At 40.5% G+C, this 22,960-nt stretch overlaps 1 protein-coding gene across 1 annotated transcript in view; it reads left to right on the forward strand.

Moving 5' to 3' along the window:
- B3GNTL1 (UDP-GlcNAc:betaGal beta-1,3-N-acetylglucosaminyltransferase like 1) overlaps positions 1–22,960 on the forward strand; it is a 163,695-nt gene that overhangs the window by 19,109 nt on the left and 121,626 nt on the right. Inside the window, exon 7 of the mRNA XM_083597761.1 lies at positions 19,365–19,460. Coding sequence (XP_083453887.1) covers positions 19,365–19,460 — 96 coding nt within the window. The remainder of the gene's footprint in view (positions 1–19,364; positions 19,461–22,960) is intronic.

Consider the following 22,960-nt stretch of genomic DNA (forward strand, 5'->3'; position numbering starts at 1 on the left):
AGATCATGAAGCTGAGGCTCCAATACTTTGGCCACCTCATGAGAAGAGAAGACTCCCTGGAAAAGCCCCTGATGTTGGGAAAGATGGAGGGCACAAGCAGAAGGGGACGACAGAGGATGAGATGGTTGGATGGTGTTCTCGATGCTACCAGCATGAGTTTGACCAAACTGCGGGAGTGCCTGGCGTGCTCTGGTCCATGGGGTCACGAAGAGTTGGACACGACTAAACGACTAAACAACAACAACAAATTTTCTGTGTAAGAGTAATGTGTGATTTACATGGAGAAGAGTATTATTTTTCTGTTTCCTTTTGTGTGTATATGTTAAATATGTCAAAAGTATTTTTGTTTTTAAATCATACAACTGTAGAGTTGAAAGGAACCCTGAGAATCATCTAGTCCTACCCACTGCAATGTAGAAATCTCAAATAAAGCATCCATGACAGATAGCCATCCAACCTCTGCTTAAAAACCTCCAAGGAAGGCGAGTCCACCACCTTCTGAGAGAGCCCATTTCACTGTGAAACAACCCTGAATGTCAGAAAGTTCTTCCTGATGTTTAGTCGGAATGCCCTTTCTTGTAACTTGAAGCCGTCAGTTCAGGTCCTATCCTCCGGAGCAGCAGAAAACAAGTTTGCTCTAACTTGCATGTGACAGCCCTTATCGTGGTAGCTTGTACCTTTCAACAATAGAGTTTCATTCATGAAAAGCAGAGTATAGAGGGAAAGAGAGGTGGCTTGAAGTGCTTTTTATTTGCTGATTGAGTGTATGGTATACACTCTGCTTTTGAAGTTTGTTCCTGCCATCCATTCTGTATACTTTGTGCAGGGCTAATTTAGTTGCCTGATAGGAAGATATTGGCAAACATTCATAGCTCAATCACATTTGGTTTTGCTACTACTGAGCTAAAATGGTTTGGTTAGTGTTGCAAATTTGTTTAACGTTACATAATCTCATTCATTAGCCTCGTGTTCAGAAAGCTCTCTGTCACTTTGGGATTTTTGCTGTCCAACTCTCTAGTTCGCAAGTGTCTCAGTTATACATATGTGCCTATTTATTTATTTTTGACCTTGTTTTCTATCTGATTGCGCTATTCTGCATAATGAATTTGCAGTAGTCAGTCTTGTTTTCATATATTATCCGTTAAGGAAATTATTGAAAAATAAGTCTATCTAGTTTTAAGCAGATTGTATCTATTGTTTATGTGGAAATGCAGTTTTTCCACTTGCACAATACGCATCTTGGAAATGATTTTTTAAAAGTTTTCTGTACAACAAAGTGTCATAAAGCTGAAGTACTGAAAAGTTCGTTTTACTACGTTCATCTGTTATTCTATTGTTCCACTGTACAGTTGTCTGATGACTTCCTAATTTTGGGGTGCAGTGTCAAAAAAGCAATGTGCAAGACTACTTCCTCCCCTTAATTTCTTTTAAAGCTGTGCCTGTGATCCTCAATCTTCCAACACCCATCAGCTTCAGATAGCATGGCTATTGGTTAGGAAAGGAGAGAGTTGTAGTCCAAAGCATTTGGAAGGTACCAGGGTGGGGAAGGCTGTACTAAATTATAGTTTACTACAGGGGTCAGCAAACTTTTTCAGCAGGGGGCCGGTCCACTGTCCATCAGACCTTGTGGGGGGCCAGACTATATTTTGGAAAAATATATATGAACGAATTCCTATGCCCCACAAATTACCCAGAGATGCATTTTAAATAAAAGGACACCTTCTACTCATGTAAAAACACGCTGATTCCTGGACTGTCCGCGGGCTGGATTTAGAAGGCAATTGGGCCAGATCCAGCCCCTGGGCCTTAGTTTGCCTACCCATAGTTTACTATTATAAGAATGAGCCTAAACAACCATTGGGCTGTGTTCTAGCAGGGCCACAAGATGGAGTTCAGAAGCTTTTGCTTCCATTTTTTTAATCAATTGTAGCTTGATGTGTCATTTGAACTCAACAAACTCTGATTTATCTTAACCATGGTTGTTTGAAACCACTGTTTAAGCTTTGGATGTAGCATTAACTGTGGTTCAATTGGAAGTTTAAAACTTGATCTCCTTGAAGGAAATGGGAGAGGAGAATATGAAAGCTTGAGGTTTGCGTAGGTTCGTTTTCATCTTGCTAAAACTATGGTTTTAGTTGGAATCCGGCCATTGTCACTGCTAGTTTTAAATGGTTACAAATTCAACAGTCTCTTCTTCTGTAAGTTTTGGTGAATCTATGCTACAGCGTAAGGAAAAAGCTTGTTCTACATCCTTGACTTTTTTCTTTGTCTCCTTTTCACAAGAGGGTTTGGTTTGAATAACCTTCTAGACCTTTTTCCTTTTGTAATTACAAGTCTGCACCAGCATTTGGGCCATGCTGCCACCCCATCAGACAACAATATGAGGAGGTTTTCCTTATGCAAACACATGCCATTTAGAAATAAAACATCTATTGTGACAAGGCTTTCTGAGTAAGGCAAGGTCTAAAGTAGTATTTTTCCTTGGAGTTGATATGCACCGGAAACACTTTTGTCTCTGTAAGAATGTATTTAGGCAGACCTGGGCATGTTCTGACAGGCAAAAAATAAAGGCCCAATAAAGAATACGAATACTGTGAAGAACTGAAAAAGTTGCTTGATAATTAGTGGTAATCCCATTTCTTGTTAATGCAGGATGAACAGAGAAATACAGAGTATTACAGCAAGATTTGGATTGCAGAGGAAAACACATAGATGTATCTTATTGTTTAAAAAGGAAAGGGAAGAAAATGATTGAAGACCTCTTTGTTAGCACTGTTTCAATTTTTATTTATTTAGTCAATATAATGCAAACAAATTGAACATGGATGTAGCAGTGTTTGCTTCTGAGATGGAAGTAGGTATGCTAAGATCAGTTTCTTATAGCCTTGTGGCTCCCCAGGTAGCTGCTTCACTCCTCCATGTATACAGAACATGTGACTGAAAATTATAACATAGGAATATTCACATATCTGAAGGAGCTGCTCATGCATATAAATACCTGTATACCTGAAGGAGCATGGACACTGAGGTCCTCCTCCGAGGGTCTTCTGATGGTTCCCTCACTCTGAGAAGTGAAGTTATAGGGAACCAGGCAGAAGGCCTTCTCAGCAGTGGCGCCCTCCCTGTGGAACGCCCTCCCAGCAGATGTCAAGGGGATAAAGAACTACACAACTTCTAGAAGACATCTGAAGGCAGTCCTGTATCAGGAAGTTTTTAATGTTTGGTGTTTTACTATGTTTTTATATGCACTATAAGCCGCCCAGAGTGGCCGGGAAAACCCAGCCAGATGGACGGGGTATAATTCATAATAAAAATATTATTAAATGTAATAGAAATAGAATTTTTTTAAAAATAAAATAAAATCAGAATCCCTTATTAACTTTCTGATGGCACCATCTGCATGTTTGATTAAGTGGTAGATGGAAGATCTGCCTTTCCTGCTAATACTGCTGAAGAGTTGCTAACTTGATACATTACACATAGGCTGTGTTATCTCGGCCAACTTATAAACAAGCCTTGTGGCCCCACACGTAGCAACTTCAGCCCTCCCATTACATGAGGATTAAGTCTGAAGTATTCAGTTAAATATAGCATTATGAAGTAGATAACTATGGTTAATGGCTTTGGAACAAGCAGGGTACGCAGAGCCAGGATGACTCCATATCCTGGCTTGTTCTGAAGATGTTAACCATGGTTTCTCAGTTTGAATGGCCTACTTGTGTAGTAGTCAAGAGTGAAGTAGTTGCATGTGAGTGCACAAGGCTCATTCATATCTCAGCTTATTGCCCTCTACAGTCTTTAAACCCGATTTTCACGACAGACATGAAAGGAGATCCATCAAGCAATATCACCAAATTGAAGTCAGTCTGGCCTCAAGGTTGACTGATATGAAAATCAGTAGAGAAGCTGATAAATACTATTGGATTCTAGTCTGGATCTTTGATTGAATATATTGCTGCAATGTTTATGGTTTCTAAAAACTTGGAGTCTTATATATCAGGGAATTCATCTTTCTGGAGCTACAACTGTGCCATCTGCACACAAGAGCAAGGGATCAGCTGACTTGCAGGAATCCCAAGGTCTTCATGAGTGCAAAGATTTTTAGGAGGGAAATCTAAGAGTAGAAACCAAAAAATGACCCAATGGTGATTGAACATACCTTGTAGTCATAAAATGTGGCTGACTGTTGGAGGGAGAGACAAATCAGAAAGGGTGTAGAATGCAATGGAGTAATTTAGTACAGTGGAACCTCAGGTTAAAAACACCTCTGGTTACAAACACTTCAGGTTACAGACTCCACTAACCTGGAAGTAGTACCTCGGGTTAAGAACTTTACCTCAGGATGAGAACAGAAATTGCGTGCTGGTGTTGCGGTGGCAATGGGAGGCCCCATTAGCTAAAGTGGTACCTCAGGTGAATAACTGTTTCAGGTTAAGAACGGACCTCCAGAACGAATTAATTTCGTAACCAGAGGTACAACTGTAAAAGGAATGACTGGCTGTCTGGGACCCTGAACAGAAGCGGGCTACACTGCAATGTTGTTTTGCAAGTCAAACATGCTGCATGTATATTCCACAAACACCAAGATTTGATGTGCATTGCATTTTATTTTAAATAATGACTGGAAAAGTCTGCTAGTTGCAATTTAAATCTTCAGAATAATGTTCTGTAGCTTTAGTTCAGAAAAATAATCTCTTAAGATCTGTTTAATTTCAAGCATTCATGAAGTTTGAGGGATAGAACTGCCAACTGTAATGCTTTCAGTATAACAAACAGATGTTCTGGGAGTGATGCACAAACAAACTGTATATAAAATAGAATGTGTACCCTTTTAAAACTCTTGACAATAGAACACCTGGAATGGATGTCTGTACTAGGATTCTGAGATCCTCAACCTGCAAGATGGTCTTGGTGTGAAAAACTGCCATAATACTGTCGGAATTATTTTAGTGTCTCCCTTGGCACCTAAGCCCCTGGAAAGATCATTTAATAGACACACACTTGGCTGAAAGAGCAGTACTGGAAAAAATGTAAGAATGACTGGAGCAGTACTTGAAAAAATGTAAGAATCCCAAGTAGTGTGAAGGAAATGGGCACACAAAAATCTCTGTATTGGAAAAAGGGTAGTTTATTGATGCTGGAAGTGCAATGCTTATGGCAGCTTTCATTAATTGGGTGTTTCCACATAAATCCATTGAACCATGCTTGAATTTAGCAGTATGTTTGTTTTTCATTAAGCTGGGCCTGTAGATTTTTTTTTTTTTAATTTGGTGTTTCTGAAAAACCACAATGGATTTTCAAAGCTAGTTGTAGTTCAAGACTGTTCTAAATTTTAATGAAACGTCACAAATGAAAACCATCCCTTCTGATACAACTTGGTAATGAAATTTATATCCAGTATGGCGTCCACATGCCAATAACCACATCTAACAATGGTTCTGTTTCTACAGCGCTATAGTCCTAGTTTCATAGTATACAGCTGAATAGATTCTGTATTATATTCTCATGCATAAAACTGGGGCTGGAGTTACTAAATGTTAAAAAGATCATTTTCTCTTCCTCATGTATCAGGCAACTAGCCATGGACATTGCATGAGATGTGATATCTTTTATGGAACCCATATGTATGTTTACTGTTGGCAAGTTTCTGCTAAAGCAGTACAAAAAAACAAAATCCTAGCCCCAGCTTTCTAGCCAAATAGTTCCCCCTTTGTAGTGGTTATTTATGGGTTGGGTTTCTTGTTTCATCAGCTTCTAGGACTTTTCACCACTAAGAACTGCACTGGAATCATGCCAGGGGCCTGAGGATTCCATTTAATCTGCATAAGTGAAAGTTTCATAAGCCTTTGAATTGACCTGATTCCTAGTTAGCTGTTTGCTTGTTTTTGCCTCCATATAATGACTAATCTGTCCCCTGCAAGTTTGGTAGGGAGACATGCATCCTCCATTAGACCCAAAGTTTCTCCTGTAGTTGTGAGACAAAAAAGGTAATCAGAAAATGATTGTGGACAAAGTAAGCATTCAACTTGCAGTAGCATTGATCTGCAGATGGGAGACATAATGAAATCTGCCCCATTTATTACCACGAAGTTTGAATATATCAGGAAGGGCTTTTTATTCCACAGATGTTGGCTCAAGCAAGTTTTGTCCTTGGCGAAAGAAAAGAGTAGGAAGAATGTTAAGCCATAGCCACAGGAAAAAGGTGACTAGGGAGAGGGCAGGCTGAAAATTTCAGAGAGAGAATGTATAGCTTTAAATATTGAGAGAGGATATTACTGTGTTTGCATTAACTACTGTTTTCTATAATTAATTAGTGATTGCAGTTGCCATGCCTCCTGTAGCCTCTGCAGCATAGAATTGGGATTGTTGAGCAGAATTGGGAGTTCTGAGCAGATAGCAAATGACTGTTGATAAATTTCAGTAAACCATGGTTAGCTTATTGTGCATTTGGAGCTCAGCCGTGGTTTGGGTTCCGAGCTATGATTAGTCCAAATTAAATTCATGGTTAATGGAATGCATTGTAAAATCCAAGCAGGATGTATGTGAACATGTTCATATGTATCCTCTCAAGGAGCAGCAATTTACCTGTGCAAAGATTTTGGCAGTAAAGACTTCATCTTGGTAACTGGATGAATCACAGTGAACAGAAGTAGTTTAATCCCTATTGTTTTGGCACTGCAGAAGCTGAGTACTGTACTTTGGGGATTTCAGTGTTTCAGAAGGTAGATATGAAAGCACACATAGATGTACCAGTACTTTTTTTTTGCCATGCCTTTTTGCAAAAGGCTATGACCTAACTTCATACACTGAGTGTTTTTGTTTTTTTAAAAAAAATATATTTGATTAAAAATAACAGGTGCAATAAACAGATTATGAATTTATTTAAGTTTATTCTACATAAAATGGAGGTAAGATGCCCTCTTATTAAAACCACATGTGATTATATTTTAAACCATTTATGAAAGCAAGGCTTCTCATCCATTTAAAACCTTCGAGGTAATATCCTCAGTGGTAGCAGCAGTGTTAAGTTTGCCATGTTCTCCACATAGACCTGAGGCGTAGGAAATCGTTTCAAAGCCAGGTCTCTCCTGGAGTCTTGGAGCTGTTCAGATACATGGCTTTGGCTCAGCCCCATCTCTACAGCAGTCATTAACTATAATCATGAACACATGAAAACATGACTTTTCTTCAAAGGAAAATGAGAGAGGGCAGCTTGTTGGTGAAATTTTAGAACTTCCTTCTAATTTTCCTTTTGTTTTTACCTGCGGCAGCACTTCTGAAACTCATTTAATTTGCATTCCATCATAATCTAATACAGCTTGTTCCATTCCAACTTACTGTGGAATGCCTTTAACATATTACTTTATGCTGTTCCTTTGAAAATTTGTTGTTTCAGGTTCCTCTCGACTTCCTTTGAATGGCAACATTTTGTGTTCTACACGTGCGATGTGTTAAGTTATAAAAGGGGGGGAAACGTTCCTTAGCATCAATAGAATTCAGTAGAATTCAGTAACTGAACTTGTGGGTTTATATACCAAGGTTTGCTGCAAACAGTATTTATGTATACTGAAGTATTCCTTGAGTGATATTTTATACAGATTTGGGCAGCTTATTTGAATGCAGAGATGAATTATGTTTATTACAGGCTTGTGACTGTCTCTTTGCCTCAAGCCAGTATAAATCGCCTTCAAGTAGAGAAAAGGAGTTTGTCTCAGTTTCTTATTTTTCTAGTTTTAATTTCAGTTCTCCACATTTTGAAATAATAGTCTACATGAAAATTCATAATACATATGTGTGGGTTCTCCTAATACATGCATTTCGTGTCTAAGAAATTGATCAGTTGCCTACTCTGGATGGGGTTGGCAGGGACACAGGTGGCGCTGTGGTCTATTCCACTGGGCCTCTTGCCGAGCAGAAGGTTGGCAGTTCGAATCCCCATGATAGGGTGAGCTCCCGTTGCTCTATCCTAGCTTTTGCCAACCTAGCAGTTCGAAAGCATACCAGTGCAAGTCGATAAATAGGTACAATAGGTACCAGGAAAGTAAACAGCGCTTCCATGCGCTCTGGCACTCGTCACAATGTCCTGTTGTGCCAGAAGCGGTTTAGTCATGCTGGCCACATAACCCAGAAAGCTGTCTGTGGACAAACACCGGCTCCCTCGGCCTGAAATGCGAGATGAGCTCCGCACCCCATAGTTCACAGTTTGGGGGTGCTTCTGGATCCAGCACTGTCACTGGAGGCTCAGCTAGCCTCATTGGCTAGAAGTACCTTTTACCAACAATCACTGGTTCAACAGGTATTGCCATTCCTGGACCAGGAAGGCCTTGGGGTGGAGGACACCAAGAGATGTTTGAAGAGCAGCAGCTGAAGCAGCCCTGGCAGCAGCAATCTCTTGATTAGGACCTGGGCTCTGGTCTTTTTCCATCATCCCCTTCCTCCAGCCCCCATAAGTCGCCACTACCTTTAAAAAAGAATCCTATGTATATGTGCATATTCACTTATTGTCTGCTGCCTTAGGGGACTGTTGCCAGGTTCAAAGGCAGGTTAAAAAAAATACAAAGATACAGAAATGACCACTCATTTGCTAATGACAGCCAGAAGGGGAAAGATACCATCCCTCTATAGATTCCTGGAGAGTGAAATCTCGGATATGGCATATACAGTGGTACCTCGGCTTCCAAACTTAATCTGTTCCGGAACTCTGTTCTTAAACCAAAACCGTTCTTAAACTGAGATGCTGTTTCTCTAATGAGGCCTCCCGCTGCCGGTGCCCTGCCACCATTCGGATTCCATTCTTAGACTGAAGTAAAGTTCTCAAACCGGGATACTATTTCCGGTTTTGTGGAGTTTGTAAACCGAATCGTTCTTAAACCGGACTGATCTTAAACCGAGGTACCACTGTATGATCAAGTTGACAGATCTGGTTAAAGTACGAGAGGGTAGGCAACACGAGAATGTTTTTAGTGAGAGAAGGAGTTTATTTCTTATTGGAATAAGAAAATGCAAGAGTCCGTGAATCCATATTCTTTGTTGGGGGGAAATTAAAACTCTGGGGAAGGAATTCATCATAGTGCTATGACAATTGTTCCATCAGCGCAAACATTTCTGCTGCCAGATGGAGCCATTCCCCCTCTCCTCCCCCTCTCCCCCTCCGTGTGCTGTTCTGGGGGCTCACCTGACCCCCTCAAGCCAATTGTGGGGTGGCTTGGGGAAGAAAAACCCATTGCACAAGTGGAAACCCTTTAATGGACTTCTGCTGGCAGAACTCATTAGCTGAATCTGGCCCTCAAGAAGTACAAACTCAAGAAGTGTCAAGGAAACTAAGAAAAAAATAACTGTTTCTTTTTGAATAGGAGTAGTAAAAGCAATTAGATGATTCCTGGTAAATAGTTATTGAAATGCAAATCTATAATAACATTTCTGAGCAGGCTTCCTCAACCTCGGCCCTCCAGATGTTTTTGGCCTACAACTTCCATGATCCTTAGCTAGCAGGACCAGTGGTCAGGGATGCTGGGAATTGTAGTCTCAAAACATCTGGAGGGCCAAGGTTGAGGGAGCCGCTTTAGAGATACTATGATCCAGAAACATAATGTTTTGCAGGTTGTTTATATTTTGTGTTGTTTTCATAATCAATCAATCAATCAAACAAACATACACCCACTCACCCATTATCCCTATTCTGGAACCTTGTGGTCCTGTGTATTTGCCATGCTTAGTGCACACAGTTTGCTGCGTTATGAGGATTTTTGGACTAACCCAGAAAAGTGTTGCTTTATGTTCTTGGCAATCCAGCACTTACTAATACCATTAGGGTATTGTATAGTTTGGGCACTGGCTGTTGGCAAGTTTGTATACTTCCATTGTGCAATAATAACTGCAAAGGAACACTTCTAAAAACAAAGTGGGAGTGACAAATAAGCCCTTTGTTCTGTTTTCAAACTTGGGGCTCTTTTTTTTTTAAGTCCAGTGATTGTAGCAATGCTAGACATAAAGATGTGGAAGACGTTTAAAATGTTGGTAAGAAACTTGCTGTTAACCTTAAAGTAACCAAAGATTGTGCAAGACCTTGAAATTCAGTCCTTTGTTTGAAGCTTCTGTCTCCCTATTACTGATCTAGTGTCTATGTTCTGCTATAGCTCTGTGGCTCAATGTGCTGTTCAAGCATCAGGGGCTGAAAGTGCATTCATAGAATCATAGAGTTGGAAGAGACCACAAGGGCCATCGAGTCCAACCCCCTGCCAAGCAGGAAACACCATCAGAGCACTCCTGACATATGGTTGTCAAGCCTCTGCTTAAAGACCTCCAAAGAAGGAGACTCCACCACACTCCTTGGCAGCAAATTCCACTGTCGAACAGCTCTTACTGTCAGGAAGTTCTTCCTAATGTTTAGGTGGAATCTTCTTTCTTGTAGTTTGGATCCATTGCTCCGTGTCCGCTTCTCTGGAGCAGCAGAAAACAACCTTTCTCCCTCCTCTATGTGACATCCTTTTATATATTTGAACATGGCTATCATATCACCCCTTAACCTCCTCTTCTCCAGGCTAAACATGCCCGGCTCCCTTCTAGCACATCTGGTCCACTGCTATTGTTTTGTCATCTGTACAATGCACGCTCCTGCTTTGAATGGGAAAAGTTGTTTCTCTCCTGTTGGTTCTGTGTGACCATTCAAAATGGGTATACTTTAAGTGGCATTGCAGGTTCTGGGAAAATATGAAAGGACCTTATATTTTTCATCTTTGAGCTTTGTTGTATGTGCATGGCTTGGGCACCAAGGGCCACGATTTCAAAGGAATTCAAGACTCCACAGTTCAGGGTCAGACTTTCAAAAGATCTTGGATCCCCTTAGAACATCAAAGAGAGTGGGCAGGCTTTCAAATGAGTTCAATATTTATGGAACACATCTAACAATCTGCTCTTTATTTAGGTTTTTAATTAATTTAGCCTTTCATTCTTGACAAAAAGTTAATTCCGTCTTTAGGTGCCAATTTGAAATTGTGTTGGAAATCTGGGTTTACAAATGGAGGCTTTCTCATTTCATAGCATCTTTCTTGAGGCAACTTGATAATCACACGTGGCAGACTTGTTGCTGCAGAGGGCAAGACTTAGAACCAGTGGGTAAAAATTTCAGGGAAGGTTGTTTATATTTTTAGTATGGCTTTTAAGTTGCATAAAATCCAGAACAACAGTAAAACAATATGAAAGAGGTACAACAGATAGACAGTATCCTTAAAACAATTCAGTACAAGTTAAAATTCATTGGGGGAAAATAATTATATTTAAAATTCACCTGGTGAAAAAGGCAACAAGATTAGACGCAAGGTAAGCCTTCCTGGGGAATGCATTCCACAGACAGGTTGCCACCACTGAGAAGGCCCTCTCCCAACTCACCATTCATCATGCTTTAAATGACAGGGTCATCTAGATATGACCTCGTTGTACAGGTAGGTTCATGTTGCTGTAGACCTGTGTGGGGAACCTGTGGATGCTCCAAGGGCTGGTAGACAATATCACCTCCAGGTAGTGTGGCCAATGCTCTATGACATCTGGAGGGACACAGGTTTCCTAACCCAGGACTATATTATCCTCCAGGTATTCGGGTCCCAACTAGTGAATGGCTTTAAAAGTAAGCACCAACATTTTTTTTTTTTATTAAATATTTATTGGCATTTTCAAGAAACACACAACAAACAAAAACAAGAAATACACAAAAAAACAGAAAAAAAAGAAAAAGAAAAAAACCCACAAAAATACATAATATTCAAAACTAAACCAAGAAAAAGAAAAATAGAAAAAACCACATAAAATTTCTGATACTTATTATTCTTAACCTTATTTCTCAGACCTCCTCACACCTCCCCTTCTTGTATTCCAATTTAAATTGTCAGTTCAGCAAGTCCTTAACTTATTTCTTTACCTTAACTTAAACATTTGTTCTAACATACTATTGTTTTACTTTACTTCTTTTTTCCATTTCCTCAATTTATTTCTAACAGCCTTATTTTCAATTAATTTAAAAAGAAAAAACCAATTTTACCTTATTAAAATCACACATCAATACTTATACCTCATTAATTATTCTTAAGCCTTTTTCCTAAAGTCGACCAAAATTTCCCTTCCACGATTTACCCAATTTCCTTACCACTAACAAAATATAAAAAGCAAATTATCCTTATGTACCCTTTGGATTCCCAACCTCCACCCACCCTTCTCCCGGTTCCAGTCCCCAACCAATATCCATCAGTCTTTATGTTATTTATTTAGCCTGGAGATCTCACATCCGAGGCCCTTATATCTCTCTCAGTTCCTTTCTGCCGGTCTCTTTGATAGTCCTTGATGTTAAGCCCCAAGTCTCGGAGGGGCTCCGGCCCAACAGACTCCATGTTGCTTCCAGCCCGTCCTCCATACTTAAAAACAAAGCCTATGGGGTACTCCAACTCTTGTTTCAAATTTCTTTCAGATCCATATGTCCCCAAAGCTCCAGCTTTCACCTTCAACAAATTTGTAATCCTCAGGTCTTCAGATCTCCTCCAAAGGGGATCTCTCCATTTTCCAAAGTCCCATTCAGACCAGGCTTTCCACATCCCATTTTTATTGTCCTTTTTTATCATCATGTCAGGCCTCATATTGTAACTCTCCTTTGACTCCTGCAAATCTCCTGCTCCTCCTTCATTTTCTTCAAAAACAACATATTGCTCCATCATATCTACACTTTCAGTTTCATTTATTTGTTCAGTTGAATAGGCTTCCTGTTTCAAGTCCTTATCAGGCTCAAAACTGTTGTTTACTGTCCAGTGTAGTAATGATACCTCTGTAGACAAAGCATTGTATTCATCTTGCAAGTTTCCCAAGAGAACGAGTGCTCTGTCCAATTCTGCTTGGATTTTACATACTCCAGCCATTTTTGTGGTGTAGTGTCCCTATTACCCCTCTAGGGGGATTTTAGTTCCTTAATGTTCCTTTCGGCTCAAAACCAAAAGTCCAGTTATTTTGTATCAGCCCTCCTTATTTTCAACAAGTTGTACCAAATAAACCAGCAAAAACAGCAGATACAATGTTCTCTTTTTCCAGCTGACAGCTCACTTGACAGCTGTCAAAATCCTCAATACAACAGGCTTTCTCATAGGACGTTCCCGGGTCTCGGGGGGGTGAAATTTCAGCTCCCAAAATTCTTTTTATCCTCCAGTAAATCTTCTTATAGTGTCAAAACCGTGAAGTCAGGATCTTTCATTAAAAAGAAACAAGAAACAAATTCTCTCGACCTTAGCTGCCCAGTCCTTTGCTTTAAATTGTTTACAAAGAGGGGGGGTGGACTTCCTTTTTAGCCCCTTCCCGCTCGTTCCAAATCCAAAATTAAAAATTTTTAAGATTCCAATCTCCGTATTACTCACGGGTTTATATTTTAGAGTCCAATCGGTCTTGGAAGAAGTTGGCGCTCTCTGTCAATGGCTTGCGGCTTCACTCCGTAGGCGAGGGAGTACTCTCAGCACCACGCCCCACCCTGCCTCCGTTCCGAAGCCTTTAAAAAGGCTCCGTCGCGGATTGGGGGGGCGCAAATGGTGCCCGCCGAGTCTCTGTGTTCACAGGCATCCGCGCCTGTGATTTTAAGGGTCTCCGCTTCGCCGCAGCGGCCAGACCCAGACGCTACGGAGCCGATTCCCTCCGGAGCTCGGAGGGAATCCGCCATTAAACAATGGCGCCAACCCGGAAGGCCCGTAAGCACCAACATTTTGAATTGTGCTTGGAAGTGGGCTGGAAGCCAGGACATCAGCAAGAGATTTTCCTCATTGCTGTGTCCCAGGTGACAGCCTAGTACAGGCTTCCTCAAACTCGGCCCTCCGGATGTTTTGAGACGACAACTCCCATCATCCCTGACCCCTGGGATCATGGGAGTTGTAGGGATCATGGGAGTTGTAGACCAAAAACATATGGAGGGCCGAGTTTGAGGAAGCCTGGCCTAGTAGCTGTAGTTTGATTCCATTTCCTGATTAGTCTTCAAAAGCAGGCCAGTGTGGAGCACCTGGGTCTAATGTACTCAGGCATCAATAACTATGGCCAGGTTGTTCCAATCTAGGAGGGATTGCTTTTGGTTAGCTGGGAAAAAAACTGTCAGTGCTACAGAAGCTACTTTGGTCTCCAGAACAAACATTGGACTTGTGAGTATTCCCTGACTGCTAATCTGATCTGTTAGGGGAGTGCATATATTCATAGCAAGTCAAACAACATGTACAGAAGTCATTATTTGAGACATGATCTCTCTAGGTTTGAAATGGTTTGGACTGAGTTGAAGGGAGGGCAGGGAGACTGGACAATTAAATGTGGATGACAAAATATATTTTTATTTGTATTTATTAAATTTGTAGGCCACCCTACATCTGAAGTTCACAGGGCAATTCACAACATAAAAAATATGAGAACACAAAATACATAATAGAACAAAAAACATCCAATAGCCTCTGCCCCCACAAACACATGGTTTAAGTAGTTTGTGAACCTTGCTAATTGGCAAGTATGTAGTAAAATTAATACAATCTAAATTTTAAAAAAGGACGTGGTTTTCCCTGTGCCTCTATCACTGATTTATCTATGTGGGATATCCTGTCCTTTCAGCTGCAGAATATTTTAGGTGCAACAGGCATACATTGGAAATAGGATTTTGCTTTTAATCTTCAGTTTATAAGCTTTCTGGTAACATAGAGACATAGAGACATATATTAAAAGGCTGCTCTTATCTTCAGGGCTCTTGCTTAATTGCCACTTCATATATTTTCCTAAACTCCCTCACAGTGTTTGTTTCATGCTTCTAACAGGAAATCAAATATTGATTTTCTGCATACTTATACAGAGTGAATTTATGCAGCAGATTTGCTTTGAGAGTAATATTTCATTAAGCCAGAAACTCTCATGATTTAGCAGTATTTAAAACACTCCCTTTAGATTTTTGTTGACTTTATATCTGAAAGTAAAGGAAGAACAACAATCAAAATCACTTTGGGTTGGCTTTTGTTTGTTTTTCTGCAGCAGTGTATGAAAGAACAATTTGAAAGAGCCATTTCAGCCACGTTTTAAAGAAGAGACCAGAGGACAGAGATCTTCATATTTTGGTCCTTCTTTTTCACAAGAGCCAATGGCAGTTAGAAATGAAAGACTGGGCATCAAAAACACATCAACTTTGCTGTTATAGGTTATGATGCACGTTACTTGAAATAATGGTCTGAAGAGGACCTTTTATTGTTTATACACATGATGATGGTGATGCCAGTTTCCTCCATAACTTCATATGCATGCACGATAGTAATGACCCACTTGTTTTTACATTTTTGTTTACAATATCTTTGCTCCCCTCAGCCTCACTTTCTGCTAGCCCCATACTTTTTCTTGTGTATATTTTCCTTCTGTGCATTCTCATTTAGTTAAGCTGTGTCTGGTCACCGGTACCTGTGGCACACAGTCAAGTGCTAGTCATGTGCAGAAAGCTGAGTATGAGGGACATCCTAGGCAAGGACTTGGCCAAGTTGTAGTACTGCCAATATAGTGGTCAACATAGGCGCTGGGGCCCTGGTTGTGCTAGCCCTTTCCACCCCCTGGTGCTTTGTGGTTTTTAGCATCTTTGCTCAAAGTTTGGTGAAACTATGCTACTTCTCTCATGAAGCAAGACACTGTGCACTTCTGTGGGTTTTGAGCATGCTGCCACATTCAGGTTGTAAGGAATCTCTCTCCCCATTCAAATTGCTTGGTTGCTTTTCTTATTAATGGAATCATTTGTGCCCAAACCTGTTGTCTGCACCCACCATGGTTGGGCAAATGGCAGGGTCCACTGGGGTTCATGCTAGTTGCTCACGTCCTGTGTTATATATTATTACATTCTGGGTGCCTGCCTTCTCTCTTCCTCCATCCCTGATGTAGTGGGGCCCAAAGGCAGTATGGGATAATGAAAATGGCACTTGTATTGTGAACACTGTCTGCAATGTAAATAAAGCAGGGGAGGGGTGGGGGAGACTTTGTACCTGATAGTGTGTAGAGGGCCCCTTGTCTAGGATCCCCTAAAACTCTCATTAAGCCTTTCAGTTTTGCCCACTACCCTGATGCCTTGTACAGTGGTACCTCGGGTTAAGTACTTAAATCATTCTGGAGGTCCGTTCTTAACCTGAAACTGTTCTTAACCTGAAGCACCACTTTAGTTAATGGGGCTTCCTGCTGCTGCTGCGCCGCCGGAGCACGATTTCTGTTCTCATCCTGAAGCAAAGTTCTTAACCCGAGGTACTATTTCTGGGTTAGTGGAGTCTGTAGCCTGAAGCATCTGTAGCCTGAAGTGTCTGTAACCCGAGGTACCACTGTAAGTTGTTGCACTAGCAGAAGCCAGCGCAACGAATCCTGCCAGCACAACAGGACTTAATCTCCCCCACACCATGCCCATCCCAAATCTGCTCAGGTGAGTTGGGACTTAAGTTTAAATTACTGACATGAGTGCAGTAGTAAACTTTTCTTTATTGACAGTGGATGTGCTTGGACTGTACTTATTGATCTCTACCAAGCTCTTTCTCTTGAAAACCGCAGCAAATCAAGTTCTCATATTGGGAACAAAGCCACAGTAGAGCTCAGCGTAAGGAATTATTGCTTTTTGAGGTGTTTCTTGAAGTGGGATCCAAGATGTCAATTGTTTATTGAAAGAGGAAGCTATTCTCATGGCTGTATCTTGGTATTCACAGAAAAAAGATAATTGGCTATATCATTATGTTATGAGAAGTTGAATAAAATCACTTTTTAGTTGTAGGAGCACCTGGGTTTTGTATTAGGAAAAAATTGCTCACGAAAGCTGTCCATTGAAAGCTCAGATTGGCTTTCTTTTTTGGGGGGGGTGTTGTTGGACAGGATTTAAAGAAAACTTTGAACAGATATAGCAGACCTAAGTTATGAGCATGTTTATTCAGACTCGCTGAGCTCAATCAGCTTTACTCCCTGGTGCGTTCAGGAGCGTACTGTTGAAAGTGTTTTCACAGCTATTCCCTCTCTACAGGTAACCAAGGGAACTGTTACTCTGGGAAGTGTATGTAATGGGTCTGGTGAGATGTTTAAAAGAATTTTCAGCACCCTCACTAAATGACAATGCGCAGATTTGTTTGGGGGAGACCATACCAGTTAAAATGGGTTCTGTAGTGTAGTGTTTGGTAGTGCAGATAGGCCCTTTGTTTTGGCATAGTGAATCTTGCTTTCTGAAGCCCAGGTGATCCTTTAGTCTTCCTTTTGTACCCAAACCCTGTGCTTACACTGAACTGGACGCTTTATAAATGTTGCTTTCTTCTGAACTATTCTGCCATATCGGCAGGAATACTTGGGCTGAAGTCGTTGAGATTAGAATCTCCTAAATCCTGGTTAATCTATTTCAACTGGCTCATGGATTGGACTGCTAGTATATTTACCCCAGAGCATTGTGCATATCAGAGGCAGCTTTAACCTGGTGCCTCTTCATTATATAGTGTTTCAAGGTCTGATCATAGCTAAAACCTGGTTGCTTTGCATTACTGCTTTTCACAACTTGGGGTGGAACAGCGAACATTCTGCTCTAATTGGAAACCTGGCCATAAGAAAGCCAGTATTAAGACTAATCTGTCACCTCCTGGCAGCTGTTCATTAATTTATATTTGTATAGCTTTGGCCGGGTCACTCTGCTTTGTGTACAGAAGCTAAGCTTTCCTATCTTTTTGTTATGGAATTCCTTTCAAACAGGCAGAGCTGTGTTTGCCCAGCACTTTGCATCTTTTTCCACCTACTTCTTCCAGTTGTCCCACCCCCACCACACTTAGTTCTTGTCGTGTACTTTAAAGCTTATTTTGTAAATCCTATGAAATGAAAGATTCTGGTGCGCGCAAGAGCGCATGTATATATCCACACACATGTGCGTATGCACACGCACACACACTCTTGGTCAAATCAATATGAAATGCTCAGTTCTTAAACGAAAAGCAAGCTATCTACCATTAGTTTTGGATGGGCTTCCCCCAATTTTGCGGTAACACAAAGGCTTACTCCTTATGAATTATTAGGAAGAGATGCACCCCGGGGGTCTTTGTGAATGGAAAAATTAGTGAGCAGTCATGATAGAATCATTTTAAGCTGCTGCTCAAGCATGGAAATTTGATTTGCGTACTTAACAAACTACATCCCCCACTATACATATAAGTGTTGTGACCAGACAGTTGATTGAACTTGCTTCAGTTGATATTATTCTCCAGCAACCAAACACTTGTGTTGCATGACAGTTCAAATATTATGCAGTTAAAAGACTCTTCATACTATGACATTTGACGGTCCACAGTGCATTTAAAGCATGCCACAACTTGTGACCAGCCAAGCATTGGTCCTGCCAGAAGGTTGTCAACCTTCATGAGTTAGCTGGAACTGCAGATAAACAGCAAAATATAAGAGGGTTCTTGCACCCCAGGCCAAGTGCTGTGCTTCACTTCATGGGTTACAAGTTGAGCAAGTTTTGATATGTACACAGTTACATTAACTTCAGTTAAGATTGTTTTATGAGTGAATAAGACTTTGATCATTAGAACCAAAGCTCGGAATTCGTAAGTCACTTCTCCTAATATTAATTTTGTATTCAGATAGCATCTCTGAAGTCTGTAAGCAGAAGGGCACAGCAAGTGTGAAATGTCAGTAACAATGCAATTAGCTCAATATCTCTTTTGTTTACTTTGGATACATAATTAGTGGGAAAGACAAGACTAGCTTGGGGGCCCTACTGGCCACCTAGATAAGCAAACAGATGGAACTGTACGTGTATATGCTGCCTTGGCAGTCCAATGTGATAACATTAGAAAAGTCATCACAGCTGTCGGAATGAAGATGTCTAAACAAAACTGCTGCACTCACTTAAAGGGTGTTCTAGTTTTTAACTATGTATGTGACTTGATATGTCTTTAGGATGCATGGTTAACTGCTCCTTGCATCTGTAAAGTTGATGGATGGGGTAGATTGCAGCGTAAACTCTGTTAGTAGTAGCATTTCCTATGTTGAGAGTCATGGTACATTGATACCATGTGCATAAAATCATAGAATTGTAGAGTGTAAAGGGATAACGAACCACTGCATTAGTAGCACCAAGGTGACTTCCCTGGGGTGCAAGCCTGAGTAGTGTGTATGGAGGTCCTGGGCTGCCCAGATGACAAGTTTCCCCCTCTCTGCCTCGCTGATGTTGTCCAAAGGAAAGCACAACAATATGTTTGGCACCAGCTTGGTTAATGCTGAAGGTTAATGCTGCAGGGCTGCCTTCTCTCTTCAGAGAATGTCTGAAATTATTTAACTGTTTTAATGTTCTGTTATTTATACTTCCTAAAGATAATGTCTGCTTGTACTTTCAGATTATAGGTTGCCAAATTGAGAGAGAGCCAGCAGAGGCAACTGAGCGATACACTAGATGGATCAATAATCTTTCCTGTGAGCAGCTTCTTACTCAGGTATTTTGCATTTAACTTTTTCACCTTAAGATGCCAGAAGGCTGATTGCCATCTATTTCTTCTGTTTTATGTTGTTTACTCACTTAGCTTGAGTACCCAGGAAGTGGAAGTGTACTTACATAAATCTACCAGGTAGCAAGAGCTAGACAGTATAAGTATATTTCTATGTTCTTAAAATGATTATAACAGGGAGGAGAGAAGTTATAGAAAGTGGCTGTACTCCCCATATTTCTTGTTCCAAACTGTAGGTGGACAGAATCTATACCATGATCACTGCAGTTGGGCTGCACTCAGTGGCGTAGCGTGGGTTGTCAGCACCCGGGGCAAGGCAAGTAATTTGCGCCCCCTAACCCGTGGATTTTAGCACTCGAGTCTCTTCCGCACGCCCCCCCCTCCGATGTTGCGCCTGGTGCGGCCGGCCCCCCCTGCACCCCCCACGCTACGCCACTGGCTGCACTTCATTACTTAGAAGTATCATCACTTTAGCTTCTTTCACAAAAATGGTATTTTTGATTCAGGCTTCTATGCCTAATTATGCAGAGCAGTTAATCTATTGACATAGAAACTAGGGTAGACATTATTATACGCTTTGTTAGATTTAGATTCTTTGGGAGAGCCAATGTGGTGTAGTGTTTGGCGTACTGGACTCTGACCTAAAGTGATCTGATGTTCAAGTCCCTGGCCAGCCATAAAGCTCAGTTGGTGACTCTGGGCCAGTTGTTCCTTTTTATGCTTGGCCTAGTCTACCTCGCAGGGTTGTGGTGCATGTTACACTGAGCTCGTTGGAGGAAGGATGGAATACAAACACGATTAAGAAGAATAATTCATTATTGTCCTGTTATCTTATTTGCCTAAAAATTAGGTTATGAATGCAGTACAGAGTTGTGATGGGCCATGTTAATTACAAATGTGAAAGGAACAGGAAACACAGAGAAATACAGCAAAGATAACATGAATTTTAAATCTTCATCACGTTGACGCTGCTGCCGATAACCAAATACCAGCACAACTGTTCTCTTTCTAAGTTACATTGTTGTATTTGAAATGTTCGCCACTAAAGTCAAACCAAGTGCTAGGCACAGAGAAACAGGACAATAACTTTCAAGAACAGTTGTTCTTATTTGTTTCTGCCGAAATAAAATTTCCAGTTTCATTGGCTACTTTTTCAAAGAGAGGATTCCCCCAAAGAGCAAATAGTTACTCCTTTTTCAACATGTAATAATAGCCCTGTATTGTTCATGTTTAAGTTGGAACATTGATTTGACATTTGAGTACCCATACACATAGCTATATATGCTCATTCCAATGACATGATTAGAACAGCATTGTTAATAACAAGTGGTGCCCTTTAATTATTTTATGATTCTTGTGGAGGGCAGTGGGCAGCCTTCCAAAGCACCGAGAAACCGAGGAAATGTGTTTGTGATCTGCCACTGCAGTATCTTCCGTGTGGTAGCGCACCAGGGTCATGGAACTCTCTACTTAATGAAAATAAGTTGTGAGTTGTAGGCACCAATTTAAGATTTTGTTGTTTGAGCAGGACTTATTTTGAAAACAACCTAATATTTTTATAACTTTGCCACATAACCCATTCTGTACCCCTCCCTGCAAAAAAATAATAATTGAAATATAGTTTGCTTTGGTTTTATTGTTATGTTCTTTGGGCTTTAACTGGGATCTTGTACACCAAATGGATACAAATATTTAAAAGGAATGAAGATTCTTTCCCCTCTCTGCCTTCAGCTCTGAATTCCTTGAGTCTCAGGTCTCAGGAACTAGTTTAGGAACTTGAAGTGTGTGTGGGGGGGGGAGAGGAGTTGGATGTGGTTGCCATACTGAGCTCTTTCCTACACCCCCCCTTTTTTTACAAGTCTGTGGATCCAACCTTCCAAGTGTCTTAACGTAGCATCTCTGTGTGTATATATTTAAGTATGTGGGGAGACTTGTCACTGTGCTACAAATTTTTACCATGGCTTGTATTATGGCTTCCATATATAATAGCAGCATTCAGAGACACTGGATTATATCCATATTTATGCAAGGTCGGGTATTTGATGGGAAGCTACCATATTATAGTGCACTTGAGGGTTGAATAATTCTGGCCTTTCCTGAGGTGGCTGAAATCATTTTTACTATTGGTTTCCCACTAATACCCTGCTAGGTACAAAAGCGTTCTTTGTTTTTTGTTAGGTTTGGTTTTTGCTGCTATTAATAGCCCATGTCATCAGATCAATGGTGTGTTCTGTATTTGCGCATGCTCAAATTTATGGGGTAACAGAAAGAGGGTGGGGAGAAGAAAAATATATATTTTGCCCGTCAAGAAATTCAGTAGTGTCTCGAGAGTGGCTTTATATAACTGACCCTTTTACTGGTCAGCAAATACTTATTTGGAATTCTTGAAATGCAGAAACCCAGGACAAATTATCTCTGAGATGCATCTTGTGTGATTTGAAACCAACATAATTACCTTAGCAACAGATTGTTTCCTACCTAATGCAACAATCACTGGATGAAAAAAAGTTTGGCAAGTACATTTATGGAAGAAACCCATTCCATTTTCAGGGAAATATGTGTATTAGCAAAGTATGATGAGGGATCTAATGTCTGGGTCATGGCAGACCATCACAGTGTGTCTTAAGAAGCACATATTTGGGGCTTAGATTTTGTGGTATTCTGGCAGGAAGACAGGTATTTTTAATTTTTTTAGGCTTAAGTTTCTCAGAAGAGGAATAAATCTATGCTAGGTTTCATATTGTAGGAACTCTTGTTTCATTTCCTCACTGCTCTAATGTTAGCAGCAATCATGCAAGTTTCAGGGTGATAAATATAATGCAGGGAAATGTTCATGTTGCACCTTCAAACTATCTGGTGACATCTCCGAAGTATGAAGCAAAATACATTGTACATGTATAAATTATACATGATTATACGGTATAATCAATAGTACATACTATAGAACGAGGCACTGATATTTAATGTCAGTTTCAGTGAAAGACTCACAAGAAAATGCCTTCTTGGAATGGAAGTACATACTCGAGTGGTCCTCAGATGAATTTTGTGTCAGATGAGCAATCGAGGCAGAAAAAAGATTTGGAAATAATGATCTGTAGAATATCCCACATCTCCATTTTACTGAATTGGAAAATGCTTATCTGTAGAGAAGTTTTTTCTTAATAGCCAACTTGATTAAACAACTAAAATGATATCAACATACTGCTTGAACTGAGGGTGAAAAGGAAAGCAACAAGTTCAAGGGCATTCACCAGGTTATATTTCTGTGGATCATTTCAGTCACTTTTAATGGAAATTGATTTGAGCTTATATAGAGTTAAGAGGAATGAGAATTGATGTGAAAGAAATCGAGTTTGCCTCTAGAATGGGAAGCTGACTCTGAATATTGATATAGTAGTTTCTAGTCAAGCGACTAGATGGATTGTTGAGGGAGGGAAGCTAAGCATATTGAAACATCATTAAATTTTGTTAGGCCCAGTGGCGTAGCG

Source organism: Podarcis filfolensis (genome assembly GCF_964270895.1).
Source record: "Podarcis filfolensis genome assembly, chromosome: 2".
NCBI lineage: Eukaryota > Metazoa > Chordata > Lepidosauria > Squamata > Lacertidae > Podarcis > Podarcis filfolensis.